This window comes from Ranitomeya imitator, chromosome 5 (genome assembly GCF_032444005.1).
Source record: "Ranitomeya imitator isolate aRanImi1 chromosome 5, aRanImi1.pri, whole genome shotgun sequence".
Taxonomy (NCBI): Eukaryota; Metazoa; Chordata; class Amphibia; order Anura; family Dendrobatidae; genus Ranitomeya; species Ranitomeya imitator.
In genome coordinates, this window is record NC_091286.1 from 105,937,818 (window position 1) to 105,964,313 (window position 26,496).

Consider the following 26,496-nt stretch of genomic DNA (forward strand, 5'->3'; position numbering starts at 1 on the left):
CATGCACCTTTAATACCAGAGAATACTGGTCATGCACCTTTAAGACCAGAGAATACTGGTCATGCACCTTTAAGACCAGAGAATACTGGTCCTGCACCTTTAAGACCAGGGAATACTGGTCATGCACCTTTAAGACCAGAGAATACTGGTCATGCACCTTTAAGACCAGAGAATACTGGTCATGCACCTTTAAGACCAGAGAATACTGGTCATGCACCTTTAAGATCAGAGAATACTGGTCATGCACCTTTAAGACCAGAGAATACTGGTCATGCACCTTTAAGACCAGAGAATACTGGTCATGCACCTTTAAGACCAGAGAATACTGGTCATGCACCTTTAATACCAGAGAATACTGGTCATGCACCTTTAAGACCAGAGAATACTGGTCATGCACCTTTAAGACCAGAGAATACTGGTCGTGCACCTTTAAGACCAGAGAATACTGGTCATGCACCTTTAAGACCAGAAAAAAAGAAAAATAAATAAATAAATAAATACTGTCACCCCAGTGTGAGCTGGCCGGGTGGACCAAGATGGCCACCGGGAGCTGCAGAGTTGATAAAATCTCGCAGAGAGCGAGAAGCGCCAATTTGGGGGGCGGAGCCACAGCCACGATGTTGAATAGGCCTAAGCTGGGGCCTAAATTTCTGTAGCTGGCGGAAGTCACCAGTGGGTCGTTCCAGGCAAGACTTCCAGGATGCGGCCTACAAATCGGCCGAAGCCAGGGGCTAAATTTTTGCAGTCATCCAGAGCGTTACCTCAGAGAGGTGGGCCACAGGGAAGTGGCTGAGGCTGCCTGTCAGCATGTGGATATCCCACTGAAGATGGATCCACTCACCATTGATGCGCGTCCCGGCATGGAGCCGCCGCGGATGTGGGTTTCAGCGCTGTTCTGTGCAGCGTGGACGGTGCAGGGATAAACCTCAATCCATCATCCGTTTGTTAGGGAGGTGGAGAGGACCCGTCCGCCTCCTTGTGCCATCCGCTTTCACAGTGGTGGGACAGTGGGGGCTGCTCGGACGCCATAGAGAGGGGCCTCTGTACAGCCACGGAGTTCAGTCTGGGTGGACAGGGCCAGGTGTCCGGCATTAGGCCTGGCTCCAGGAGAGGATACATGGAGGCGACACTCCATGTGGTCGCCTGCTGCTGGTGTGGGGAGATCGGGACCATGAAAGGAACTGTCGCCCCTGAAGAGAGCTCAGGCATGGCTTCCCACGTCGCAGGAAAGGGTACGGGGAGGTATACTCGCCGTGCTCGCCTGTTGATGGTTCGGGGGAGATCGGAACCTTGAAAGGAACCGTCGCCCCCTTCACTCCGTTAATTAAAAAATAAAAATTTACAGAAAAGTAAACAATAAAATAAAAACGTTGGGGTCTGAACCAGACCCATGTGCCTCCTACAGACACTAAGCAAGAACTGGTTAGCTGAGAGCCAGCAGGAGGGTGTATACTGCAGGGGAGGAGCTGAGAGCCAGCAGGAGGGTGTATACTGCAGGGGAGGAGCTGAGAGCCAGCAGGAGGGTGTATACTGCAGGGGAGGAGCCGAGAGTCAGCAGGAGGGTGTATACTGCAGGGGAGGAGCTGAGAGCCAGCAGGAGGGTGTATACTGCAGGGGAGGAGCCGAGAGCCAGCAGGAGGGTGTATACTGCAGGGGAGGAGCTGAGAGCCAGCAGGAGGGTGTATACTGCAGGGGAGGAGCCGAGAGTCAGCAGGAGGGTGTATACTGCAGGGGAGGAGCCGAGAGCCAGCAGGAGGGTGTATACTGCAGGGGAGGAGCCGAGAGCCAGCAGGAGGGTGTATACTGCAGGGGAGGAGCCGAGAGCCAGCAGGAGGGTGTATACTGCAGGGGAGGAGCCGAGAGCCAGCAGGAGGGTGTATACTGCAGGGGAGGAGCCGAGAGCCAGCAGGAGGGTGTATACTGCAGGGGAGGAGCCGAGAGCCAGCAGGAGGGTGTATACTGCAGGGGAGGAGCTGAGAGCCAGCAGGAGGGTGTATACTGCAGGGGAGGAGCCGAGAGCCAGCAGGAGGGTGTATACTGCAGGGGAGGAGCTGAGAGCCAGCAGGAAGGTGTATACTGCAGGGGAGGAGCTGAGAGCCAGCAGGAGGGTGTATACTGCAGGGGAGGAGCTGAGAGCCAGCAGGAGGGTGTATACTGCAGGGGAGGAGCTGAGAGCCAGCAGGAGGGTGTATACTGCAGGGGAGGAGCTGAGAGCCAGCAGGAGGGTGTATACTGCAGGGGAGGAGCTGAGAGCCAGCAGGAGGGTGTATACTGCAGGGGAGGAGCTAACTTTTTTTGTATCACTTAGTGTCAGCCTCCTATTGGCAGCAGCATACACCCACGGTCTGTGTCCCCCAATGAGGCGAAGGAGAAATATGCTCGAGTCCCTGACGCAGCTGCATGTCTCGCAGCTGTTCGACAGCCACAACGCATGCAGGGATAGGCAGGGATTGGCAATCCTTGCATTTGTTGCGTCAGTCGAACAGTTGCAGACATGCAGCCACGGGAACGCAACCATTTTTCTCAAGCTCACCAAAATCAATCTGCTAGCGCACGTTGCTCATCACTAGTAAGGAAATGTCATCTCTTCCTTAGATCACTTTTAACAGCATGTAAGCGGCAGACATCGCACACTCTTCACCAACGTCGATATTCCTACATATAATACAGGGGCAAAAATCTTAGTGCAGTTATTATTAACAGTTACTGTAGGAACACACAGCAAAAAATGAAAAAAAACAAAAACAAAAAAAAAACCACCACAATTCTGAGTGTAAAATAAGCCTTTATCCTCACACATGAGTATATATCTCTACAAAATGTCTGTATACAGAGTGCAGGATAGAAACGGAACTTCATTAGTTAGAAATCCCCGCAATGACGGAATCTAAAATGACTAGATCAGCGATTGTGGTGGGAAATGTCACTGGAAGAAGAAGGACAGTGAAACGTATGGCTCTTAGCAGCAGATCTGCTCCAGGGAAGGATCGGGACACAGCGATACCCACAGTTCAGTCTTTCATGGACTCAGGTTGTAAAAAGCAGTAGTCCATTTTGTAGCCGCTGGGCTCAGTCCAGGGCAGAAATGGCTTCTTAGAAATAGCTCTGCAGCGATTCTCCCAGAATTGTTTCCAGCTGCTTGATGGTCTTCTGACACTGCTGCTCCACCTCTTCACATTCATCTAGAAGAAGCAAGATCACGTCAGGCAATGGGGTCAGAATAATCAACTATGTGAAGGCTACACAAAACAGAAGCAACGGTATTAATGGCAGGAAGCGATGGCCGTGTCATCTTCTGTCAGCTCTGCTTAGCCGTAAACTAGGAGTCAGGCCCGGCTGATCGCAAATCCAAGGACAACTGCTAGTAATAATGACCTTGACAAAAAGCGTGCACAACACCACTGGAAAAAACTGTCTAGCACAAACGTAGGGTTAAAGCCGTATGTTATAATGAAATTGTATACAACGATCCATAAAACAGTGCTGAAAAGAGTTTGTGGCTATTAATATGGTTGTACAAGATTAGAAAAACTGCTGTATTCCTGCAGAAACAGCGCCATACCTCTCCCCAGGCTATATGCGGTACTGCAACTCAATTCTATTCACATGGTTGGAGCTGAGCCATAATACTAGACATTACCGGAGGATAATGGGAGAGCACATGTTGAAAAAAAAAAAGCAGCCAAGTTTTTCTAAACCTGGACAAACCCTTAAAGGGACTGTCCGCACAGAATGACTGTTGAAACCAAGTACAGGCGCGCAGTGCTTCACGACGGGGTTAATCATTACATAACCCTTCCCACCATCTCCACCCTTCCTGGCTCTATGAAGCCAGAGCTGTCAATCAAAGAAGAGGCGATGGAGAGAGAGAGAAAACAAGCAGGAGGAAGGGGCATAGAAATGACTGGCCGCATCTGTACTGTGTCAACAGGCGTCCTGTGATGACAGAGGCCCAGCAGCACAGAATGGAGAAGGAGAAGCTGAGCAGAGTACGGAGGGTTGTTGGATTCAGTGCAACTTCCATGTGATTCATTGAAACCTGTGACGTTGGTATACATGAGTCCAGTGGGCGGTCCTACTAGTGATTGACAGTTACCTTTACATGCTCAGTCAGGGAAGACTGTCTAATCACTGATCAAAGAAGGAAAGGTATCCAGCAACAGATCAACGGTGAATAATTATTTAAAAACAATCTTTAATCTTTAACATGGTTAAAATTATGGTAGAAAACCATTAGTTTAGAAAAAGGCGAGTAACCCGAAAAACGCATGGCCTTACACGTTTCAAACCGACTGGTTCACACTGAGCCACCCTGCTGCCCCTACAGATAGCCACCCTGCTGCCCCTACAGATAGCCACCCTGCTGCCCCTACAGATAGCCACCCTGCTGCCCCTACAGAGAGCCACCCTGCTGCCCCTACAGAGAGCCACCCTGCTGCCCCTACAGATAACCACTGAGCCATCCTGCTGCCCCTATAGATAACCACTGAGCCACCCTGCTGCCCCCTATGGATAACCACTGAGCCACCGTGCTGCCCCTATAACCACTGAGCCATCCTGCTGCCCCTATAACCACTGAGCCACCCTGCTGCCCCTATAGATAACCACAGCCACCGTGCTGCCCCTATAGATAACCACTGAGCCACCGTGCTGCCCCTATAGATAACCACTGAGCCACCCTGCTGCCCCTATAGATAACCACTGAGCCACCCTGCTGCCCCTATAGATAACCACTGAGCCACCGTGCTGCCCCCTATGGATAACCACTGAGCCACTGTGCTGCCCCTATAGATACTTATACAGCACTCACTGAAGTCAATGGCTCCTTCCAGTAAAACATTTCCTTTTTTTTTATTTTTAGAACTGCTCTGCATGGGGATCTGTGACGACCCTCCTCTAATCCAGATGAGCAGACTATTATAAATCTGATTCAAATCCTCTTGATTACAAAAAGAGCGACATATCCAAGTATCCGACATATATATGGATAGTCACAATACAGGACAACGTACCTTCCATGAGTTCTGCCAGGAATGGGATGGACTCCGGCAGCAGGATCATGTAGTTTTCCCGCAGTTTTTCCACCAGTTCAACCAGGACGAGCAACGCAGCAAAGCGAACCTGACAACAGATGAAACGTCTCAGTAATGGGAACCAGAACACCTGACTTACCGCGCGCCACAACGTCACGTAACCACTGAGCCACATTCCTGTAGAAGCGCTGTGTGATGGGGATGATCACGGGGTGTCTCCCTGGAATCCATGTTTACACGGTGAACTCTGCATTACTTCATAGGGATATCACTGCTGGTCACCACTGCAGAGCAGACGGGGCTCTATTCACACTGGTTTTTTGGTCCAGTGTATCCCTGATGCTTCCCTTTGCTAAGCGTATAGGGGGGGGGGGGTTTCATAGAGCGTTTACACCAGAACACAGTATATCGCCCCCTAACTTGGCACGTGCAGTGATTATCCTGGGTTTTACCCAGGAAGATCCTACTTGTAGCTGTACGTACCCTGAAATCTGACTGTTCGGCATAACTTATTCCAGGGGTTTATTGTTCGTTACATGCCATAAATTAAGGAAACCGCAATGAATTTTGGAACCTAGAAGGAGGCTTGTTATAACCGCAGCCATGTTGTTGGAGGATCGCACAACACGACCCTACACGGCACTAAAGGGTGGATCTGCCTGATTGTACAAAGGTTTCTTCTGTAAAATGAGGTAGGTAGAAAAATAACCAAAAACAAAGCACTAAAGCGAATGTGCACTATACACAGTTATTTTTTTTAAACAGATTTCAAAATGATAATATTACGGATGCCTGCAGCCACCACTAGAGGGAGCTTGCTGCATACATTCTCATCGGGTTGCATGTGGATGCAGTAAGCTCGCACTAGTGGTGGCTATAGGCAGCTGGTCCTTAGGATTAATCTCGATTTTATGCATTGGTTCATATTAGATAAATGGATCTCTGACCTGTATGAAGATTTGAGAAAAATTTGGTGAACATTTCCCATTTTAAGAATTTATGGCTTGTCCACTAAGCTTCTTGGCTGCTGCATTGGCTGCTGCATTGGCTTTAACGGGGAGGTGGCCATGGTGCTTGCTCAAATGTTTGCATAACTTCCATAGATCTCAATGCAAGCACAACAACCTCAGTCCTTTAATGGGTTGTCTGCGACTAAACCCACATAATACTTTCTGGACCAGCACTACTATAACAATGTCCGTTTAGAATCACAGCGCCAACATCGCAGAAATGGCACCGGTCCACAAGATGTGTTTAGGTTTTTTAACTTTATTTGAGGCACTGAAGCAATTAACCACTTCAAGACGCAGCGCTTTTTAGTTTTTGCAGTTTCGTTTTTCGCTCCCCTCCTTCCCAGAGCCATAACTTTTTATTTTTCCGTCAATATGGCCATGTGAGGGTTTATTTTTTGCGGGACGAGTTGTACATTTTAACGTCACCATTGGTTTTACCATGTCGTGTACTTGAAAACAGGAAAAAAATTCCAAGTGTGGTGAAATTGCAAAAAAAGTGCAATCCCACACTTGTTTGTTGTTTGGCTTTTTTGCTAGGTTCACTAAATGCTAAAACCGACCTGCCGTTATGATTCTCCAGGTCATTACGAGTTCATAGACACCAAACATGTCTAGGTTAATTTTTATCTACGTGGTGTAAAAAAAAAAAATCCAAATTTTGCTAAAAGAAAAAAAAAAAATTGTGCAATTTTCTGGTACCCGTAGCGTTTCCATTTTTCTGGATCTCTGGTCGGGTGAGGGCTTATTTTTTGCGTGCCAAGCTGACGTTTTTAATGATACCACTTTTGTGCAGATACGTTCTTTTGACTGCCTGTTATTGCATTTTAATGCAATGTCGCGGCGACCAAAAAAACGTAATTCTGGCGTTTTGAATTTTTTTCTCGCTACCCCGTTTAGCAATCAGGATAATCCTTTTCTTTTTAATTGATTGGGCGATTCTGAACGCGGCGAAACCAAATATGTGTAGGTTTTAATTTTTTTTGTTTTATTTTGAAAGGGGCGAAAGGGGGGTGATTTAAACTTATATTGTTTTTATTTTTTTCATATTTTTTAAGACATTTTTTTTAAAACTTTTTTCATGCTTCAATAGTCTCCATGGGAGGCTAGACGCTGGCATAGCCTTATCGGCTCTGCTGCATAGTAGCGAAGCTCAGAACGCTCCTATGTAGCCGAATTACTGCATTGCTATGGGCGCCGACCACAGGGTGGCGCTCATAGCAATCTGGCATCAACAACCATAGAGGTCTCAAGGAGACCTCAGGTTGTCATGCCGACGCATCGCTGACCCCAGATCATGTAACGGGGTCGGTGATGCGCGCATTTCCGGCCCAATGGCCGGAAGCGGTAGTTAAATGTCGCTGTCAGAGTTTGACAGCGGCATTTAACTAGGTAATAGCGGCAGGTGGATCACGATTCCACCTGCCGCTATTGCGCGCACATGTCAGCAATACAAAACAGCTGATATGTCCCGGCTTTGATGTGGGCTCAGTGCCGGAGTCCACATCAAAGGGGGAGACACGACATGCGCCGTACTAGTACGGCGCATGTCGTGAAGGGGTTAAAGGGCATCGGTCAGTAGAATAAACTCTCATGTGTGTATATGGGGATGTAGATCATAAGAAGTTGAACAAAATGATACTTTGATATATGAGATCCAATGTATTATTCTAGAGAAATACAGTTTTCTTTAACTATGTAAATGAGCTGTTAAGATCGATGCGCCAGACATAGATCTCCCTGAGAATCTGCCTCCAGAGAGTATTTTAGATGAAAGGTGGCATTACCAGTGTGAGACATGTAATGACTGACAGTCTCCTCTCCTGACCTACATGTCTCACATTGGTAACCCCTTTCATTTAAAGGGAATGAGTCACCAGGAAAACAGCTATAAACCTGCAGATATGGAGTTAATTTGCAGGTAGGTGAATAGCATTACTAACCAGCCTGGCACCTGCATTTAACACTCAAGGGAAACAGTTGACTTTATTTCCCCAGAAGGCGTTTGGATGTCAGTCACCGCACTGAGTATACAGAGCAGCGGCTGTAACCACGCCACAGGCACTGACTGACACTGGCTCTGCATTAGGGCCGGCTGTCACGGATACAGCTGCCACTCTGTATAGTCAGAACGGAGAATGAATCGGGCCACCCCCGCAGTGTTCAGCCAAGTGCAGGCACTGGGCCGATTAGTAACCCTACTAACCTGCAGATTAACCTCATATCTGCAGGGTATAGTGTTTTTCCTGGTGACAGGTTCCCTTTAAAATAAGATCTGGAGGTAGAATCTCAGGAAGATCTATGCCTGGCCCATAGATCTCAACAGCCCATTTACATATTAAGAAAAAGATAGATCTCCCTGGAATAAGATCAATGTATCATTTTATTCAGCTTACTATGATGGATATGTACATATAGATGGCTTAGGAGGGTTGATTCTACTGACAGATACCTTTTAAGGATAGATTGGGCAGAAGTGGACAGCCCCTTTAAAAATGTATTCAGAAGGTCTACATTGTCCCCATTTGCTATGCATCAGACTACAACTAATTTCTTATTAGTTTTCCTCAAGAAAAAGGTCTACCCTATAATCAGGACATTATCTCTTCTTCTGGGAGCCTCCTGGAATAGTTCCATACAAATTAAATCTTTGGATATTAACGAGATTTCTCACCTTGGGAGACGAGTGGCGCATCTTCAGAAGTATCTGGTAGTTGAGTGGTTTCCACAGGGAGTCGTCCGCCATAGCAACAGAGAACTGAGCAATGCAAGGAACCACGCTCTGGCTGACTCTCATCTGGTACTTCTCTTCTCCTCCAAGCACATTCTCAATCTAACAAAAGAGAATTATGTAATTTAATCGCTCAAACACAAATCATGTGGTTCCTGCTTCAATTTCTTTGCCGGTGTAAAGAGTAAAACTATCAGCAGCAACAGAGAAACAAGGCGGAAACAAGAAGCGCAGAACGTGATCTAGGGAAATACCTGATCCACCAGGGGCATTAGCAGCGCCTCTGCCCGCTCCTTGCTGACAAAGTGCTGAGTGTCATATAGGAAGAGTTTGTGCAGACAGTTCAGTACAAACTCCAGAAGAAGGCAACTTCTCTCATTATCGTCATCAGATCCAAAAAAGTCTTCATCTATATAAAAAAAAATATATATATCATAAAAGGTTATGAGGGCTGCAGGCAGCTGGTAAATAAGCCCCAAACATAGAGCTGTACATTTCTGAGAAATTACTAACTTGCCGACCACTTACATGGAATGTGTCATCGGAAAAGGAGTTAAATCAAGTTTATATTGTAAACAGAAGTAGATCTACCATGATGGATCGGGGCGCTGATGAAATAATACGATTCTTCGCCAGTAGTGCATCACCTTTCTCTGTGTTCCTTAAACCACAATTCCTCTTTTCCAAGCGATATTATCCTCCTTCTCTTTTACCCCTTTGATCCTTCTCCATTCAGGTGTCTATCATTTGATACCTCACTGCAGCGCTCCATGTGCCTTTCCTACCATTTATATACAACTCACTATTAGTGATGAGCGAATATACTCGAGATTTCCCGAGCACGCTCCGGTGTCCTCCGAGTATTTTTTAGTGCTCAGAGATTTAGTTTTCCTCACCTCAGCTGAATGATTTACATCTGTTAGCCAGCATAAGTACATGTGGGGGTTCCCTAGCAACCAGGCAACCCCCACATGTACTTATGCTGGCTAACAGATGTAAATCATTCAGCTGCGGTGCTAAAAACGAAATCTCCGAGCACTAAAAAAATACTCGGAGGACACTCGAGCGTGCTCGGGAAAACAGGATTTTTGGTTGCTTACCGTAAAATCTGTTTCTCGGAGCCTTCATTGGGGACACAAGAACAATGGGTGTATGCTGCTGCCACTAGGAGGCTGACACTATGCAAATAAAAAAGTTAGCTCCTCCTCTGCAGTGTACACCCTACCGACAGGAAGTAGAATATTCAGTTAGTGAGAAAGCAGTAGGAGAAGCAACATGTAAAAGAGAAAGAATAATAATATAATAAACTTTATCTACATAGCGCCAACAAATTCCACGGCGCTCCATAGATTAACAGTTTCAAACACTCAAAGAGTGTTCAAAGAACTCAAACGTATACAGTAAACAGAGCTGTTCAACTTGGGAGGGTGCTGTGTCACCCAATGAAGGCTCCGAGAAACAGATTTTACGGTAAGCAACCAAAAATCCTGTTTTCTCTATCGCCTTTCATTGGGGGACACAGGAACCATGGGACGTCCCAAAGCAGTCCCTGGGGTAGGAAAAACAGACTTCCATCAGGTCCGAGGACTCACCACTGCTGCCTGCAGGATCCTTCTGCCCAGGCTGGAGTCCGCCGTAGTTCGGCGAAACGTGTGGATGGAAGACCAGGTTGCCGCTTTGCAAAGCCGTCGGCAAAAGCCCCGTGACGTACCGCACTGGAAGCGCCGACTGCCCGGGTTTAGTGAGCCTTATCTCAGGAGGGGGCACTCTTGTTCTTGACCCGGTAAGCTTCCAAAGTTGCCGTTCTGATAGAGCGAGCAATAGTCGCCTTGGAAACCGGCAGGCCTTTACGCACGCCATCAGGGATGGCGAAAAGAGAATCCATCTTTCGGAAAGCGGCTGTGCTAGCCAGGGAGATCCTCACTGCCCTGACAAGGCCCAGCCTGTTCAACGATCGCTCCAGAGGATGAGTCGGAGCTGGACAAAGGAAAGGTAGAACGATGTCCTCGTTGAGGTGGAAAGATGAAAACCACCTCAAGAAAGGAAGGAAGGAAGGAAGGCGGAGGCCTGGGACCACCTTGTCCTGGTGGAAAATCAAGAAAGGAGGTCGGCAAGAAATGGCCGCCAACTCGAAAACGCGGCGGATCGAAGAGATGCACCTGAGAAAAGCCACCTTCCGAGATAGAACCGACAGGGAAAACTCCCTGAGAGGCTCAAAGGGGGAACCCCTAAGAACAACCAACACAATCTTTAAAACCCATGAATCCACAGAGGCCCTGTACGGAGGGACAGTGTGGGCTACTCCTTGAAGGAAGGTCGTAACCTGTGGCTGAGAAGATAATGCCTTCTTAAAGGGAAGAAGAGTGCAGGAACCTGGCCCTTTAGGGAACTGAGAGCGAAGCCCGAATCCAGTCCTGCCTGAAGGAAAACCAAATGGAAGGCAGGGAAAAAGGACATAGGTGAAAAGCGGTTGGACTCACATCAACGAAAGTATGCCCTCCAGGTAGGATAGTAAATCCTGCAAGAAGACGAAGGCTTCCCAGCCTGGTTTATAGAGTGGCTCATCTGGGCCGCCGCGCTGGCACAGATGGCAGGGGAGCCGCCGCGCTGGCACAGATGGCGCTAAGGGCGGCCGGAATCGAACGGTCGCAGGGGCCAGAAGCTGCGCGGTAGCCTGTAAAGGCCGCCGCGCCGGAACAGGAGGCAGAACAGCCGCAGCTATGGAAGCGGCGCGGCAGACAGAAAAACACGGCTGCCGCGCGGTAAAGGGATCTCGGCCCGTGCGCGCAGAAAAAAAAGGCCCCTGCAACTGCGTGCAGCTGCCCGTGCAACGGGCGACGACCAGTGGGATCCCCCCCTTAGAAGATCTGTATGGGGTGGGATGGAATGGGGAAAATACTCACCTTAAATATCCCACGTCGTTACTAACCTGAAGAGGAATGAGACGTCCAGGGAGCTGATGGACGTCCTCGTCTCCGCAACCGACAGCCTCAGTTGGACGAGTGGGTGGGGGACGGAGCCAGGACCGGACTTCTGAGCACGCTTGTGTGCTAGGATCTTGGTCCTGGTGAAGGATCTATGAGGATACGGGGTGGCAGTACACGCCGTACTCATAGTCTGCACTGTGGGACTACAAGTGTGACTGTTCACCCTGTATCCCTCCGGAAAAACCTGAAAAGAAACGACGCACATTGACGTAGATAAGGGTCTAATGAAAGACCTGTGTCCTACTTCCTGTCGGTAGGGTGTACACTGCAGAGGAGGAGCTAACTTTTTTATTTGCATAGTGTCAGCAGCATACACCCATGGTTCCTGTGTCCCCCAATGAAAGGCGATAGAGAAATCTCGAGTAACGAGTATATTCGCTCATCACTACTCACTAACCATCTTTTCACTCGTGCCTTTTTACCTTCATTTCTCCCCCTCAATACCTTATGGCCGCACACACTCATTCCCTGATAACCCTATCACATCACCCTCCCTGGGTCCAATCCCAATTTTTATCCGCCATCTCCTTTTTTACAACTTTTTTTTTTTTTTTAATTTTCCTTTTTTTAATGTTTCTGCTTTTCTTCTCTGCCTCTCGCTTTCCTCATTCTGTCACCTCCTATTTCTTTCACGCTTCACCTCATTCCTTTACCACCTTTTCTCTTTCTTTCTTGTTTTTCTTTTTGCCTTTATTGACCATTACATTGTCCCTTTGTTTCATTGTACCACCACTCTACCCATTTGGTAAGGCCCTGCTGGGCGCTCCTATGGCTCTTGGCACCCATTTTAGACTTTTTATAGCCCCTTATGCATTGCATTCTATATATTCCGTTTGTTGGTCATGAAAAATGCACCGTTCTGGTGCTGAAGTGCGTAGATCTTAAAAACCTTACCCACTGAAGGCAAAGAACCGTACTTTTTCAGCAGCCAATCCATCATGGTATATCCACTCCTGTTTAGCAGCTCCTGGAGGATTTCTTCTCCCCAGAAACGAGGCGGCGGCAGATGATAACCATGTCTATATAGAAGTTGTGCCTCTCAGCACCCTCAGGTGAGCTCCACCATATAATACACGCACTCTCCTCCTTAGGGTATCACCTTATGCTTTGTTACCTTCCAGTATAGCTTCGTTTTTATTTTAAAGGGGTAATCAACTACTAGGACAACCATTTATTAATCTAAATATTCGGCACCGATAAAATAATAAAGCCTATAGTCACCTCATGTGCCGGCTCCGTTCCAGCGGTGTCGGAACTCGCGGTCCTGGGGCTGTGATGTGGTGGAATGCCCGGCGCCCAATCGGTGCTGGCGTCACTGTCTCCCGCTTCATAGAAGCTGGTCATGAAGAGGAAATCTGGGATCAGCTGAAGCCCTAGCTTCCTCTTCATGCCCAGTTCGTACGAAGGAGAAAACAGTGACACCAGTGATGATAGGGCGTCAGGGATCACTATACCTAATCACAGCCCCTAAGAGAGAGAGTGCTGACACCATGGGAACGGCGCCGGCATGGGAGGAGAGTAGAGGATTTATTATTTTATCGGGGGTAAATACTTCGTTTAAGAAGGGGTTGTACTAGTAGTGGACAACCTCTTTAAATATATATTTAAAATGGTGGGTCAGTACAGAATAACAGTTCAAGCACAAGAACTTGGTGCACCCATGGCAAGTCCAAACAATTCACTACAACTTCCCACCTACTCGTTGTCCCATCTATCTTCGCCCTTATGTTCCTTGATTGACAGCTCTGGTTTTTAAGGAGCCATTGAAGTGTAGAGAGACAGACAGGAAAAAGATATGAACGTGTACAGAACTGTTTGCCCATGCAAAAGGGTGCACCAAATGCCGTTGCTTGGTTTGATAAGTCTTAGTTTGGCATCCTTTTTATAAATTGCTGATTGCTTAATTTTCCACATTCTAATCTAGATTTTTGAAATTATATCTTAAAATTTTTTGATTTTTTCTCTCATCACTGTGCCTGGTATTGGGCTGATACTTCTTGTGCTGTAGAGATCACTTCTCACGGCAATATTACACTTAAAACGAGGACCTATATAAAAATTGCTAGGTATAGCAGCATTCACAACAGGTTATGGTCACAGTTCCACCCTCCCTGCACAAGAACCTCTGCACATTTTGCAGGGCATGCCTAGAAACACTCAAGGCCCATGTGAATGCTATAAAGCAGATCTCTAAAAAGTATTAAGAGCCAGGGAAAGATGGCAGCTCCTGTAACCTTGAACAAAAAAAAAAAAAAAAAAAAATTATATATATATATATATATATATAGTGGGGCAAAAAAGTATTTAGTCAGTCAGCAATAGTGCAAGTTCCACCACTTAAAAAGATGAGAGGCGTCTGTAATTTACATCATAGGTAGACCTCAACTATGGGAGACAACCTGAGAAAAAAAAATCCAGAAAATCACATTGTCTGTTTTTTTAACATTTTATTTGCATATCATGGTGGAAAATAAGTATTTGGTCAGAAACAAACAATCAAGATTTCTGGCTCTCACAGACCTGTAACTTCTTCTTTAAGAGTCTCCTCTTTCCTCCACTCATTACCTGTAGTAATGGCACCTGTTTAAACTTGTTATCAGTATAAAAAGACACCTGTGCACACCCTCAAACAGTCTGACTCCAAACTCCACTATGGTGAAGACCAAAGAGCTGTCAAAGGACACCAGAAACAAAATTGTAGCCCTGCACCAGGCTGGGAAGACTAAATCTGCAATAGCCAACCAGCTTGGAGTGAATAAATCAACAGTGGGAGCAATAATTAGAAAATGGAAGACATACAAGACCACTGATAATCTCCCTCGATCTGGGGCTCCACGCAAAATCCCACCCCGTGGGGTCAGAATGATCACAAGAACGGTGAGCAAAAATCCCAGAACCACGCGGGGGGACCTAGTGAATGAACTGCAGAGAGCTGGGACCAATGTAACAAGGCCTACCATAAGTAACACACTACGCCACCATGGACTCAGATCCTGCAGTGCCAGACGTGTCCCACTGCTAAGCCAGTACATGTCCGGGCCCGTCTGAAGTTTGCTAGAGAGCATTTGGATGATCCAGAGGAGTTTTGGGAGAATGTCCTATGGTCTGATGAAACCAAACTGGAACTGTTTGGTAGAAACACAACTTGTCGTGTTTGGAGGAAAAAGAATACTGAGTTGCATCCATCAAACACCATACCTACTGTAAAGCATGGTGGTGGAAACATCATGCTTTGGGGCTGTTTCTCTGCAAAGGGGCCAGGACGACTGATCCGGGTTCATGAAAGAATGAATGGGGTCATGTATCGTGAGATTTTGAGTGCAAACCTCCTTCCATCAGCAAGGGCATTGAAGATGAAACGTGGCTGGGTCTTTCAACATGACAATGATCCAAAGCACACCGCCAGGGCAACGAAGGAGTGGCTTCGTAAGAAGCATTTCAAGGTCCTGGAGTGGCCTAGCCAGTCTCCAGATCTCAACCCTATAGAAAACCTTTGGAGGGAGTTGAAAGTCCGTGTTGCCAAGCGAAAAGCCAAAAACATCACTGCTCTAGAGGAGATCTGCATGGAGGAATGGGCCAACATACCAACAACAGTGTGTGGCAACCTTGTGAAGACTTACAGAAAACGTTTGACCTCTGTCATTGCCAACAAAGGATATATTACAAAGTATTGAGATGAAATTTTGTTTCTGACCAAATACTTATTTTCCACCATAATATGCAAATAAAATGTTAAAAAAACAGACAATGTGATTTTCTGGATTTTTTTTTCTCAGTTTGTCTCCTATAGTTGAGGTCTACCTATGATGTAAATTACAGACGCCTCTCATCTTTTTAAGTGGTGGAACTTGCACTATTGCTGACTGACTAAATACTTTTTTGCCCCACTGTATGTATATATATATTATATTATATATTATATATAATATATATATAATATATATTATATTATATTATATATAATAATTTTGTTTCTGACCAAATACTTATTTTCCACCATAATATGCAAATAAAATGTTAAAAAAACAGACAATGTGATTTTCTGGATTTTTTTTTCTCAGTTTGTCTCCCATAGTTGAGGTCTACCTATGATGTAAATTACAGACGCCTCTCATCTTTTTAAGTGGTGGAACTTGCACTATTGCTGACTGACTAAATACTTTTTTGCCCCACTGTATGTATATATATATACAGTGGGGCAAAAAAGTATTTAGTCAGTCAGCAATAGTGCAAGTTCCACCACTTAAAAAGATGAGAGGCGTCTGTAATTTACATCATAGGTAGACCTCAACTATGGGAGACAAACTGAGAAAAAAAAATCCAGAAAATCACATTGTCTGTTTTTTTAACATTTTATTTGCATATTATGGTGGAAAATAAGTATTTGGTCAGAAACAAAATTTCATCTCAATACTTTGTAATATATCCTTTGTTGGCAATGACAGAGGTCAAACGTTTTCTGTAAGTCTTCACAAGGTTGCCACACACTGTTGTTGGTATGTTGGCCCATTCCTCCATGCAGATCTCCTCTAGAGCAGTGATGTTTTTGGCTTTTCGCTTGGCAACACGGACTTTCAACTCCCTCCAAAGGTTTTCTATAGGGTTGAGATCTGGAGACTGGCTAGGCCACTCCAGGACCTTGAAATGCTTCTTACGAAGCCACTCCTTCGTTGCCCTGGCGGTGTGCTTTGGATCATTGTCATGTTGAAAGACCCAGCCACGTTTCATCTTCAATGCCCTTGCTGATGGAAGGAGGTTTGCACTCAAAATCTCACGATACATGACCCCATTCATTCTTTCATGAACCCGGATCAGTCGTCCTGGCCCCTTTGCAGAGAAACAGCCCCAAAGCATGATGTTTCCACCACCATGCTTTACAGTAGGTATGGTGTTTGATGGATGCAACTCAGTATTCTTTTTCCTCCAAACACGACAAGTTGTGTTTCTACCAAACAGTTCCAGTTTGGTTTCATCAGACCATAGGACATTCTCCCAAAACTCCTCTGGATCATCCAAATGCTCTCTAGCAAACTTCAGACGGGCCCGGACATGTACTGGCTTAGCAGTGGGACACGTCTGGCACTGCAGGATCTGAGTCCATGGTGGCGTAGTGTGTTACTTATGGTAGGCCTTGTTACATTGGTCCCAGCTCTCTGCAGTTCATTCACTAGGTCCCCCCGCGTGGTTCTGGGATTTTTGCTCACCGTTCTTGTGATCATTCTGACCCCACGGGGTGGGATTTTGCGTGGAGCCCCAGATCGAGGGAGATTATCAGTGGTCTTGTATGTCTTCCATTTTCTAATTATTGCTCCCACTGTTGATTTCTTCACTCCAAGCTGGTTGGCTATTGCAGATTTAGTCTTCCCAGCCTGGTGCAGGGCTACAATTTTGTTTCTGGTGTCCTTTGACAGCTCTTTGGTCTTCACCATAGTGGAGTTTGGAGTCAGACTGTTTGAGGGTGTGCACAGGTGTCTTTTTATACTGATAACAAGTTTAAACAGGTGCCATTACTACAGGTAATGAGTGGAGGAAAGAGGAGACTCTTAAAGAAGAAGTTACAGGTCTGTGAGAGCCAGAAATCTTGATTGTTTGTTTCTGACCAAATACTTATTTTCCACCATGATATGCAAATAAAATGTTAAAAAAACAGACAATGTGATTTTCTGGATTTTTTTTTCTCAGGTTGTCTCCCATAGTTGAGGTCTACCTATGATGTAAATTACAGACGCCTCTCATCTTTTTAAGTGGTGGAACTTGCACTATTGCTGACTGACTAAATACTTTTTTGCCCCACTATATATATATATATATATATATATATATATATATATATATATATATATATATATATATATATATATATATATATATATATATATATATATATATATATATATAATAAGAAAATAAAAATATATTAGAAACCAAGAATGTTTCATACGCTATGGCAAAGAGGGTCTTATAGGAATGTAAGTGCACAGTGACAAGGAATAAGCCACACAATGCTCAATACAATATAATATACCTGTTTTCATTGTATTCGTCTGGTTTAATATATCGGCAAAAGGCTTAACAAGGTGACCAGCAAACAAGGTAAAAAGTCCTTTCAGCTTGTCAGCAATGCAATCAGCCAAGCGGCAGAAGGTGAGGAGTCGGTCCTTTGAGGATCCCTCCGTTTTAGACCAGTCGAAAAGCTGTGAAAAATAGAACGAAAAAGAGGTCACAAACTCTTCCTATTGTTTAAAGAACGTTGACATATTCCATAGCATTATAAGAAGATTGTCATCATCCAACCAGTCCCTGGGCCAACTGGGAATTGTACATTAAGGCCAATCTATGTCAAGGAGCCAATTAATGTTTTTGCAGCCAGGGTGGAAACTTGTACATACACAACATATATTTTATTTTGTCTTACCTTAAAGAAAAGTGGCCTAAATGTGGCTTCTGAAAGCTTCATGACCATGATGAGAAAACAGTTAATGATATGTCCTTCCGTGGTGCCTAATTCTTCCAGAGCACTCTGGAAAAAAATAAATAAAAAACCCAAAGCGTCACTTATATTACCAATATCCCACTCACTTTCTTCTAACATTACATAAGCTGGCTATTTTATATCAGACAGGTGGTTGTGGGTGCCATACAGAGAAATTTCAAGCTTTTCGCATCTATATATATATATATATATATAATTGTCTAAGGGGTACTTCCGTCTTTCTGTCGTCAACTTCCGTAACGGAAATCCCGCGTCGCTGATTGGTCTCGCCAGCTGCCTGTCATGGCTGCCGCGACCAATCAGTGACGGGCACAGTCCGATTAGTCCCTCCCCTACTCCCCTGCAGTCAGTGCCCGGCGCCCGCTCCGTAATCCCCTCCAGTCACCACTCACACAGGGTTAATGCCAGCAGTAACGGGCCGCATGTACCGCACTCCGTTACCACTGCTATTAACCCTGTGTCCCCCCAACTTTTTTACTATTGATGCTGCCTATGCAGCATCAATAGTAAAAAGATGTAATGTTAAAAATAATTACAAAAAAAACAAAAACCTGCTATTCTCACCTTCCGTAGTCCGACGATGCGCTCGCACCGGCCGCCATCTTCCGTTCCCAGAGATGCATTGCTGTGTTATATAGTACGTGGGCTGTGTAATATACTCCATGGGCTGTGCTATATACTACTTGCCCTGTGTTATATACTGTGTGGCCTGTGTTATATACTACGTCGCCTGTGTTATATACTGCGTGGCTGCTATGTACTGCGTGGGCTGTGTTATACAGGTCCTTCTCAAAAAATTAGCATATAGTGTTAAATTTCATTATTTACCATAATGTAATGATTACAATTAAACTTTCATATATTATAGATTCATTATCCACCAACTGAAATTTGTCAGGTCTTTTATTGTTTTAATACTGATGATTTTGGCATACAACTCCTGATAACCCAAAAAACCTGTCTCAATAAATTAGCATATCAAGAAAAGGTTCTCTAAACGACCTATTACCCTAATCTTCTGAATCAACTAATTAACTCTAAACACATGCAAAAGATACCTGAGGCTTTTATAAACTCCCTGCCTGGTTCATTACTCAAAACCCCCATCATGGGTAAGACTAGCGACCTGACAGATGTCAAGAAGGCCATCATTGACACCCTCAAGCAAGAGGGTAAGACCCAGAAAGAAATTTCTCAACAAATAGGCTGTTCCCAGAGTGCTGTATCAAGGCACCTCAATGGTAAGTCTGTTGGAAGGAAACAATGTGGCAGAAAACGCTGTACAACGAGAAGAGGAGACCGGACCCTGAGGAAGATTGTGGAGAAGGACCGATTCCAGACCTTGGGGAACCTGAGGAAGCAGTGGACTGAGTCTGGTGTGGAAACATCCAGAGCCACCGTGCACAGGCGTGTGCAGGAAATGGGCTACAGGTGCCGCATTCCCCAGGTAAAGCCACTTTTGAACCATAAACAGCGGCAGAGGCGCCTGACCTGGGCTACAGAGAAGCAGCACTGGACTGTTGCTAAGTGGTCCCAAGTACTTTTTTCTGATGAAAGCAAATTTTGCATGTCATTCGGAAATCAAGGTGCCAGAGTCTGGAGGAAGACTGGGGAGAAGGAAATGCCAAAATACCTGAAGTCCAGTGTCAAGTACCCACAGTCAGTGATGGTGTGGGGTGCCATGTCAGCTGCTGGTGTTGGTCCACTGTTTCATCAAGGGCAGGGTCAATGCAGCTAGCTATCAGGAGATTTTGGAGCACTTCATGCTTCCATCGGCTGAAATGCTTTATGGAGATGGAGATTTCATTTTTCAGCACGACCTGGCACCTGCTCACAGTGCCAAAACCACTGGTAAATGGTTTACTGACCATGGTATTACTGTGCTCAATTGGCCTGCCAACTCTCCTGACCTGAACCCCATAGAGCATCTGTGGGATATTGTGAAGAGAAAGTTGAGAGACGCAAGACCCAACACTCTGGATGAGCTTAAGGCCGCTATTGAAGCATCCTGGGCCTCCATAACATCTCAGCAGTGTCACAGGCTGATTGCCTCCATGCCACGCCGCATTGAAGCAGTCATTTCTGCCAAAGGATTCCCGACCAAGTATTGAGTGCATAACTGAACATTATTATTTGTTGGTTTTTTTGTTTGTTATTAAAAAAACACTTTTATTTGATTGGATGGGTGAAATATGCTAATTTATTGAGACAGTTTTTTTGGGTTATCAGGAGTTGTATGCCAAAATCATCAGTATTAAAACAATAAAAGACCTGACAAATTTCAGTTGGTGGATAATGAATCATAGTAACATAGTAACATAGTTAGTAAGGCCGAAAAAAGACATTTGTCCATCCAGTTCAGCCTATATTCCATCATAATAAATCCCCAGATCTACGTCCTTCTACAGAACCTAATAATTGTATGATACAATATTGTTCTGCTCCAGGAAGACATCCAGGCCTCTCTTGAACCCCTCGACTGAGTTCGCCATCACCACCTCCTCAGGCAAGCAATTCCAGATTCTCACTGCCCTAACAGTAAAGAATCCTCTTCTATGTTGGTGGAAAAACCTTCTCTCCTCCAGACGCAAAGAATGCCCCCTTGTGCCCGTCACCTTCCTTGGTATAAACAGATCCTCAGCGAGATATTTGTATTATCCCCTTATATACTTATGCATGGTTATTAGATCGCCCCTCAGTCGTCTTTTTTCTAGACTAAATAATCCTAATTTCGCTAATCTATCTGGGTATTGTAGTTCTCCCATCCCCTTTATTAATTTTGTTGCCCTCCTTTGTACTCTCTCTAGTTCCATTATATCCTTCCTGAGGAATCTATAATATATGAAAGTTTAATTGTAATCATTACATTATGGTAAATAATGAAATTTAACACTATATGCTAATTTTTTGAGAAGGACCTGTATAGTATGTGGGCTGTGTTATATACTGTTTGGGCTGTTATATACTGCGTGGCCACTGTTATATACTGCGTGGCCTGTATTAACACGTCAGGTATTCTACAATATGTATGTATGTATATAGCAGTCACATAGTATATAGCACAGGCCACGTAGTATTTGCTATATACTACGTGGCCTCTGCTATATACTATGTGGCTGCTATATACATACATACATATATAATCTAGAATACCCGATGCATTAGAATCGGGCCACCATCTAGTTTATTATAATTACCTTGGGATGTTCTGCTCTGTAATCCAGGGCTTTCAGGAAGAACGTTGTCAGTTCAGACTGATGAGATACCAGCTGCTGCTTCTCCATTGTGGCAATGTGTTCCCTTAGTATGTCCATTAGGGACCGAAGGCATTTTTCCTAAATAGAAAAACAATGATGGCCACCAATGCCTCTTTAACAAACTGATTAAAATGTATAAGATAGAAAATTAGTTTCAGCCACCAGAACCTGCTCCTTACAAAACGCCCGAGACAAGAACTGGTACAGATCGGTCTCCTTACAAAACAACTGTAGAGCAGTCATCTGTCTGAGATGGTTTAGTGAATCCTACATTGCACAGGCACAGGGGGTTGGGCATGATGACCCTGGAGGTTCCATCCAACTCTAATATTCTATGATTCGATGATTAAAGGATATCAGCACATTCTCACTTGTGCAGTTACATTTGTCTAGAGCCTTGTTTCTCCAAACTCCAGTCCTCACGGCTCCCAACAAGTCATGCTTTCAGGATTTCCTTGGTATAACCCAAGTGAGATAACCTGGGGCAATTTCAGATGCGTTAATAATTCCATCACCTGTGCATGATGTGTTGGGGGCCATGATGACTGACCATTAAGGCATTAGAAATTGCCACTGGTTCTCTAACCTGTGCAATACTAAGACTAAGGAAATCCTGAAAACATGACCAGTTGGGGATCGTGAGGACGGGACTTTAGGAAACACTGGTCCACGTCCAAACAGAAAGGGATCTCAGGGATCTTCTGCGTAGGCGACTTCTACTCCAGTGACCGCCGTCGTGCACACCGATAACGTGTTCTCCCCACTTCCTCCCCGCACAATCATCGCGATGTACACCTGGTTCCTAACGATGACTGTGCAGGGAGGAAGTGGGGGAGCATCTTATTGGTGCGCACGCCAGAGGTCACAGTTATTCGCCTGTGCAGAAGATCCAAGAATGCAGTGCCCACAGTAGGGAGGAAGAGGTATGTATGGTGGAGGGAGTGCAGGGAGTAGAATTACGGCGCCAGAATGGAAGTGCATGGGGAGGGGTAGTAGTATAATTAAGACATGAAGAAGGGATTTTTTTTCCAAGGTACCGCACGCCCCGGAGCCTGGAAGAAATCATTAGTTTAATGACAGAATATAACATTTCTCAGCAACAAGACCGCTAATATGAGACATACAGGTAGTACTAGTGTATCATTTCTATTATCAGTATGCCCATATTAATAGGTCAGAAACATTCCGGGTGGGGGAAGGGGGGGTGACAGATTTCTTTTAAATGGAATCTGTCAGCAGGTTTTTGCTATTTAATGTGATTTAAGCATAATATAGAGCACAAGGCCCAGATTCCGAGGATGTGTCGCTTGTAGGGGGGTATTTATGTACATCTTATTCTAAGTACATTTTTTCCAAAGTGCTCATCTCTATTCTCTTCATACAGGTATATAGTTCTCTGCTGCATAAGTCCTACATGTCTCCCGTCACCTCAATTCCATCTCTGCAAGCATATTTAAATGGTCTATAGTTCATACATCTTCAGGAGCTTGTCCCTTAAGTTGTAAGGTAATGTCACTTTCTCAAAGAGGTTTATGATCCATGTTGGTCTGCAAACTTGTTTATTTGCCTCTCCATTTATTGTCTCCTGCTGTCTTAACTTAGGAGATTGATTGCTAAAGAGTCAAATTACTGAGATCTAAGAGCAAACCTATATATTCAGACATAGCTTTGGGGAGTGGGAGTGTGTGTGTGTTTGAATTTATGTACATTTTATTCAAAGTGCCTTGCAGTTAATCATGGCTGCTAGAAAGGGCAGGAGATAGGTAAGACATTTAGGCTATGTGCACACGTCTGGAATTGCAGAAATTTCCGCGGCAATTCCGCAACTGTGCCACTGGAAAAACACATGCGGAATTGGCATGCGGTTTCCCGCTTCCCGCTAAACACTAGCGTTTTAGAAGCATAATTAGCTTGCATAATGCTAGCGTTTTCCAAGCGATCTGTAGCATCACTTGGAAAACTGAATGACAGGTTGGTCACACTTGTTTGACAAGTGTGACCAGCTTTTTACTATTGATGCTGCCTATGCAGCATCAATAATAAAAAGATCTAACGTTAAAAATAATTTAAAAAAATACCGGCGTCCCTCGCAGCGTCCCCGCTCCTCGTGATGCTTCCATTCCCAATAATGCCTCGCGGCAATTACCCCAGATGACTTAGTGGTTTTGCGAGACCGCTAAGTCATCACAGGTCATTGCCTCAAAGCATCAAGGAGAACGGAAGCATCGCGAGGAGCAGGAACGCTGCGATGGACGGCAGAAAGTGAGAATATCACGATTTATTATTTTAATTCTTTTTTTTTTTTTTTTACAATTATATGGTTCCCAGGGCCTGGAGGAGAGTCTCCTCTCCTCCACCCTTGGTGCCAACCTTACATGATCCACTTACTTCTTGCATGGTGGGCATAGCCACATGCGGAAAGTAAGCGGATCAATGCATTCCTGTGTGTGTGGAATCGCCGCGATTCCACACAAAGAATGAACATGCTGCTTCTTTTCTGGAATGCGATTCCGCCGCAGAAAAAAAATGCAGCATGAGCACAAAAATAGGGATTTTTGTGTACTCACCGTAAAATCCTTTTCTCAGAGCCAATCATTGGGGGACACAGGACCATGGGTGTTATGCTGCTGCCACTAGAAGGACACTAAGTAATACAGAAAGAATAGCTCCTCCCCTGCAGTATACACCCTCCTGCTGGCTCCAAGTGAACCAGTTCGGTAAAAGAGCAGTAGGAGCTTAACATTTAACCAGGATGAACCATGTCGAAACCAAGGAAACACAGAAAACCAAAGCCGTTAGGATAACAGGGTGGGTGCTGTGTCCCCCAATGATTGGCTCAGAGAAAAGGATTTTACGGTGAGTACACAAAAATCCCTATTTCTCCTACGCCTCATTGGGGGACACAGGACCATGGGACATCCTAAAGCAGTCCCTGTGTGGGGAACAATCAACTGTAATTGCTCCTTGTACCCACAGGTTACAGATGCGGCACAACCGCCTGCAAAATTCGTTTGCCGACAGTCACATCTGCCGAGGCCAGAGAATGAATATGGCAATGTTTTGTAAACGTATGCAGACTGGACCAGGTCGCAGCTCTGCAAACTTGTGCTGCCGAAGCTTGGCGCCGGATGGCCCAAGACGCACCCACTCACCAAGTGGAATGAGCCTTAATCCCTGCTGGGACAGAATGACCTCTGACTCGGTAGGACCCCCAAATAGCTGAACGAATCCATATTGCTGTTGTCGCCTTGGAAGCGGAAAACCCCTTCCTTGGCCCTTCCGGGAGCACAAACAAGGCATCCGACCACGAGACGTATCTCTTGAGAGCTCTCACTAAATCCAGTGTGTAGAGGGCCTTCTCGATGCGATGTACTGGTCCGGACAGAGAGACGGTAAGAATATCTCCTGATTGAGATGAAAGGATGATACAACTTTTGGCAAAAAGGACGGGGATGTTCTAAAAAGCATCCTATCCTAATGAAAATTCAGGAACGGAACTTGACAAGACAGAACCGCCAGCTCTGAGACTCGCCTAATGGACGTGACCGCAACCAGGAAGGCAACCTTCCTTGAAAGAAAAGACAGGGAAACCTCCTGTAGAGGTTCGAAAGGAGCTTCTTGCAAGACTCCGAGGACCAGATTAAGGTCCCATGGTTCCAACAGCATCTTATAGGGCGGCACCCTATGGGAGACTCCCTGAATGAACGTCTTCACTTGTAATCTGTTAGCAATCCTGAGTTGGAACAGAACGGACCGGGCTGAAATCTGCCCCTTGAGAGAACTAAAGGCGAGACCTAAGTTCAGACCCGTTTGTAAAAATTTGAGGATGGAAGGAATGGAGAATTCAAGAGAAAAACGTCACCGGTCGTTGCACCAAGAAAAGAAGGTTTTCCAAGTGCGATGATAAATAGGTGTAGGCTTTCTAGCGCTGATCATGGTAGAGATGACTTCCGGAGAAACCTGCCTAGGTTAGAACCCAGGACTCAACAGCCATGCCGTCAAACACAGGGCCTCGGAGTTCTGGTAGTAGATGGGGCCCTGCGAAAAGAGGTCTGCGCGATTGAGTAATCTCCAGGGAACATCGGCGACTAGTTGAATTAGTTCCGAGCACAACGCCCGGCCAATCTGGCGCAATAAGGATTACCGGTACTCCCTCTGCTCTGATCTTCTTGATGACTCTCGGCAGAAAGGGGAGCGGGGGAAATATGTACGGAAGCCCGAAAATGATGCCACGGGAGCACGAGTGCATCTGCCCTGATTGCGGCTGGATCGTGGGACCGATCTATGAAGTCGGGAACCTTGGAATTTAGCCGTGAGGCCATCAGATCCACGTCCGGGGAGCCCCAATGACAGCGGATCTGGTGGAAGATCTCCGGATGGAGAGATCACTCCCCGGAGTCGAGGCCTTGACGACTGAAGAAATCTGCCTCCCAATTGTCCACTCCCGGATGTAATCCACAGAGATTATTGAGTGGTTTTCCTTGGCCCAACGGAGAATGTAGCCTACCTCGTTCAAGGCTGCCATGCTGCGGGTTCCCCCTTGTCGGTTGATGTATGCCACTGCAGTGGCATTGTCGGACTGAATCCTGATGGGACGACCCACCAGGAAGGGATGGAATTGGAGAAGAGCTAACCCGATTCCCCGAATTTTTAGGATGTTGATCAGAAGGCGGGATTCCTGAAGAGACCAGCGGCCCTGAGCAGTGTGGTGTAAGAACACCGCTCCCCAGCCTAGAAGACTGGCATCTGTTGTCACAACTAGCCAATATACTGGAAGAAAAGACTTCCCTTGATTCAGGGAGGACTATAATGTCCACCACCTGAAAGACTGTCTGACTCGCTGGGGAAGGAAGAACCGACGTCAAGGGAGAACGGGTTCCTGTCCCAAACAGCCAGGAGGGCATGCTGTAAGGGACGGAGGAGGTGTAATAGGGCAAATGGAACCGCCTCCAAGGCTGCTACCATTTTGCCGAGGACTCTCATAC

At 45.6% G+C, this 26,496-nt stretch overlaps 1 protein-coding gene across 1 annotated transcript in view; it reads right to left on the reverse strand.

The window, feature by feature from the left end:
• Nucleotides 1-2,765: 2,765 nt before the first annotated feature.
• The window catches only part of HEATR1 (HEAT repeat containing 1), a 115,145-nt gene continuing 91,414 nt past the window's right edge, over nucleotides 2,766-26,496 (reverse strand). The window contains exons 39-45 of the mRNA XM_069769005.1: nucleotides 21,452-21,589; nucleotides 18,177-18,281; nucleotides 17,787-17,955; nucleotides 9,029-9,183; nucleotides 8,718-8,876; nucleotides 5,013-5,121; nucleotides 2,766-3,182 (exon numbers count right to left, since the gene is read on the reverse strand). Coding sequence (XP_069625106.1) covers nucleotides 3,094-3,182; nucleotides 5,013-5,121; nucleotides 8,718-8,876; nucleotides 9,029-9,183; nucleotides 17,787-17,955; nucleotides 18,177-18,281; nucleotides 21,452-21,589 — 924 coding nt within the window. The 3' untranslated portion in view covers nucleotides 2,766-3,093. The remainder of the gene's footprint in view (nucleotides 3,183-5,012; nucleotides 5,122-8,717; nucleotides 8,877-9,028; nucleotides 9,184-17,786; nucleotides 17,956-18,176; nucleotides 18,282-21,451; nucleotides 21,590-26,496) is intronic.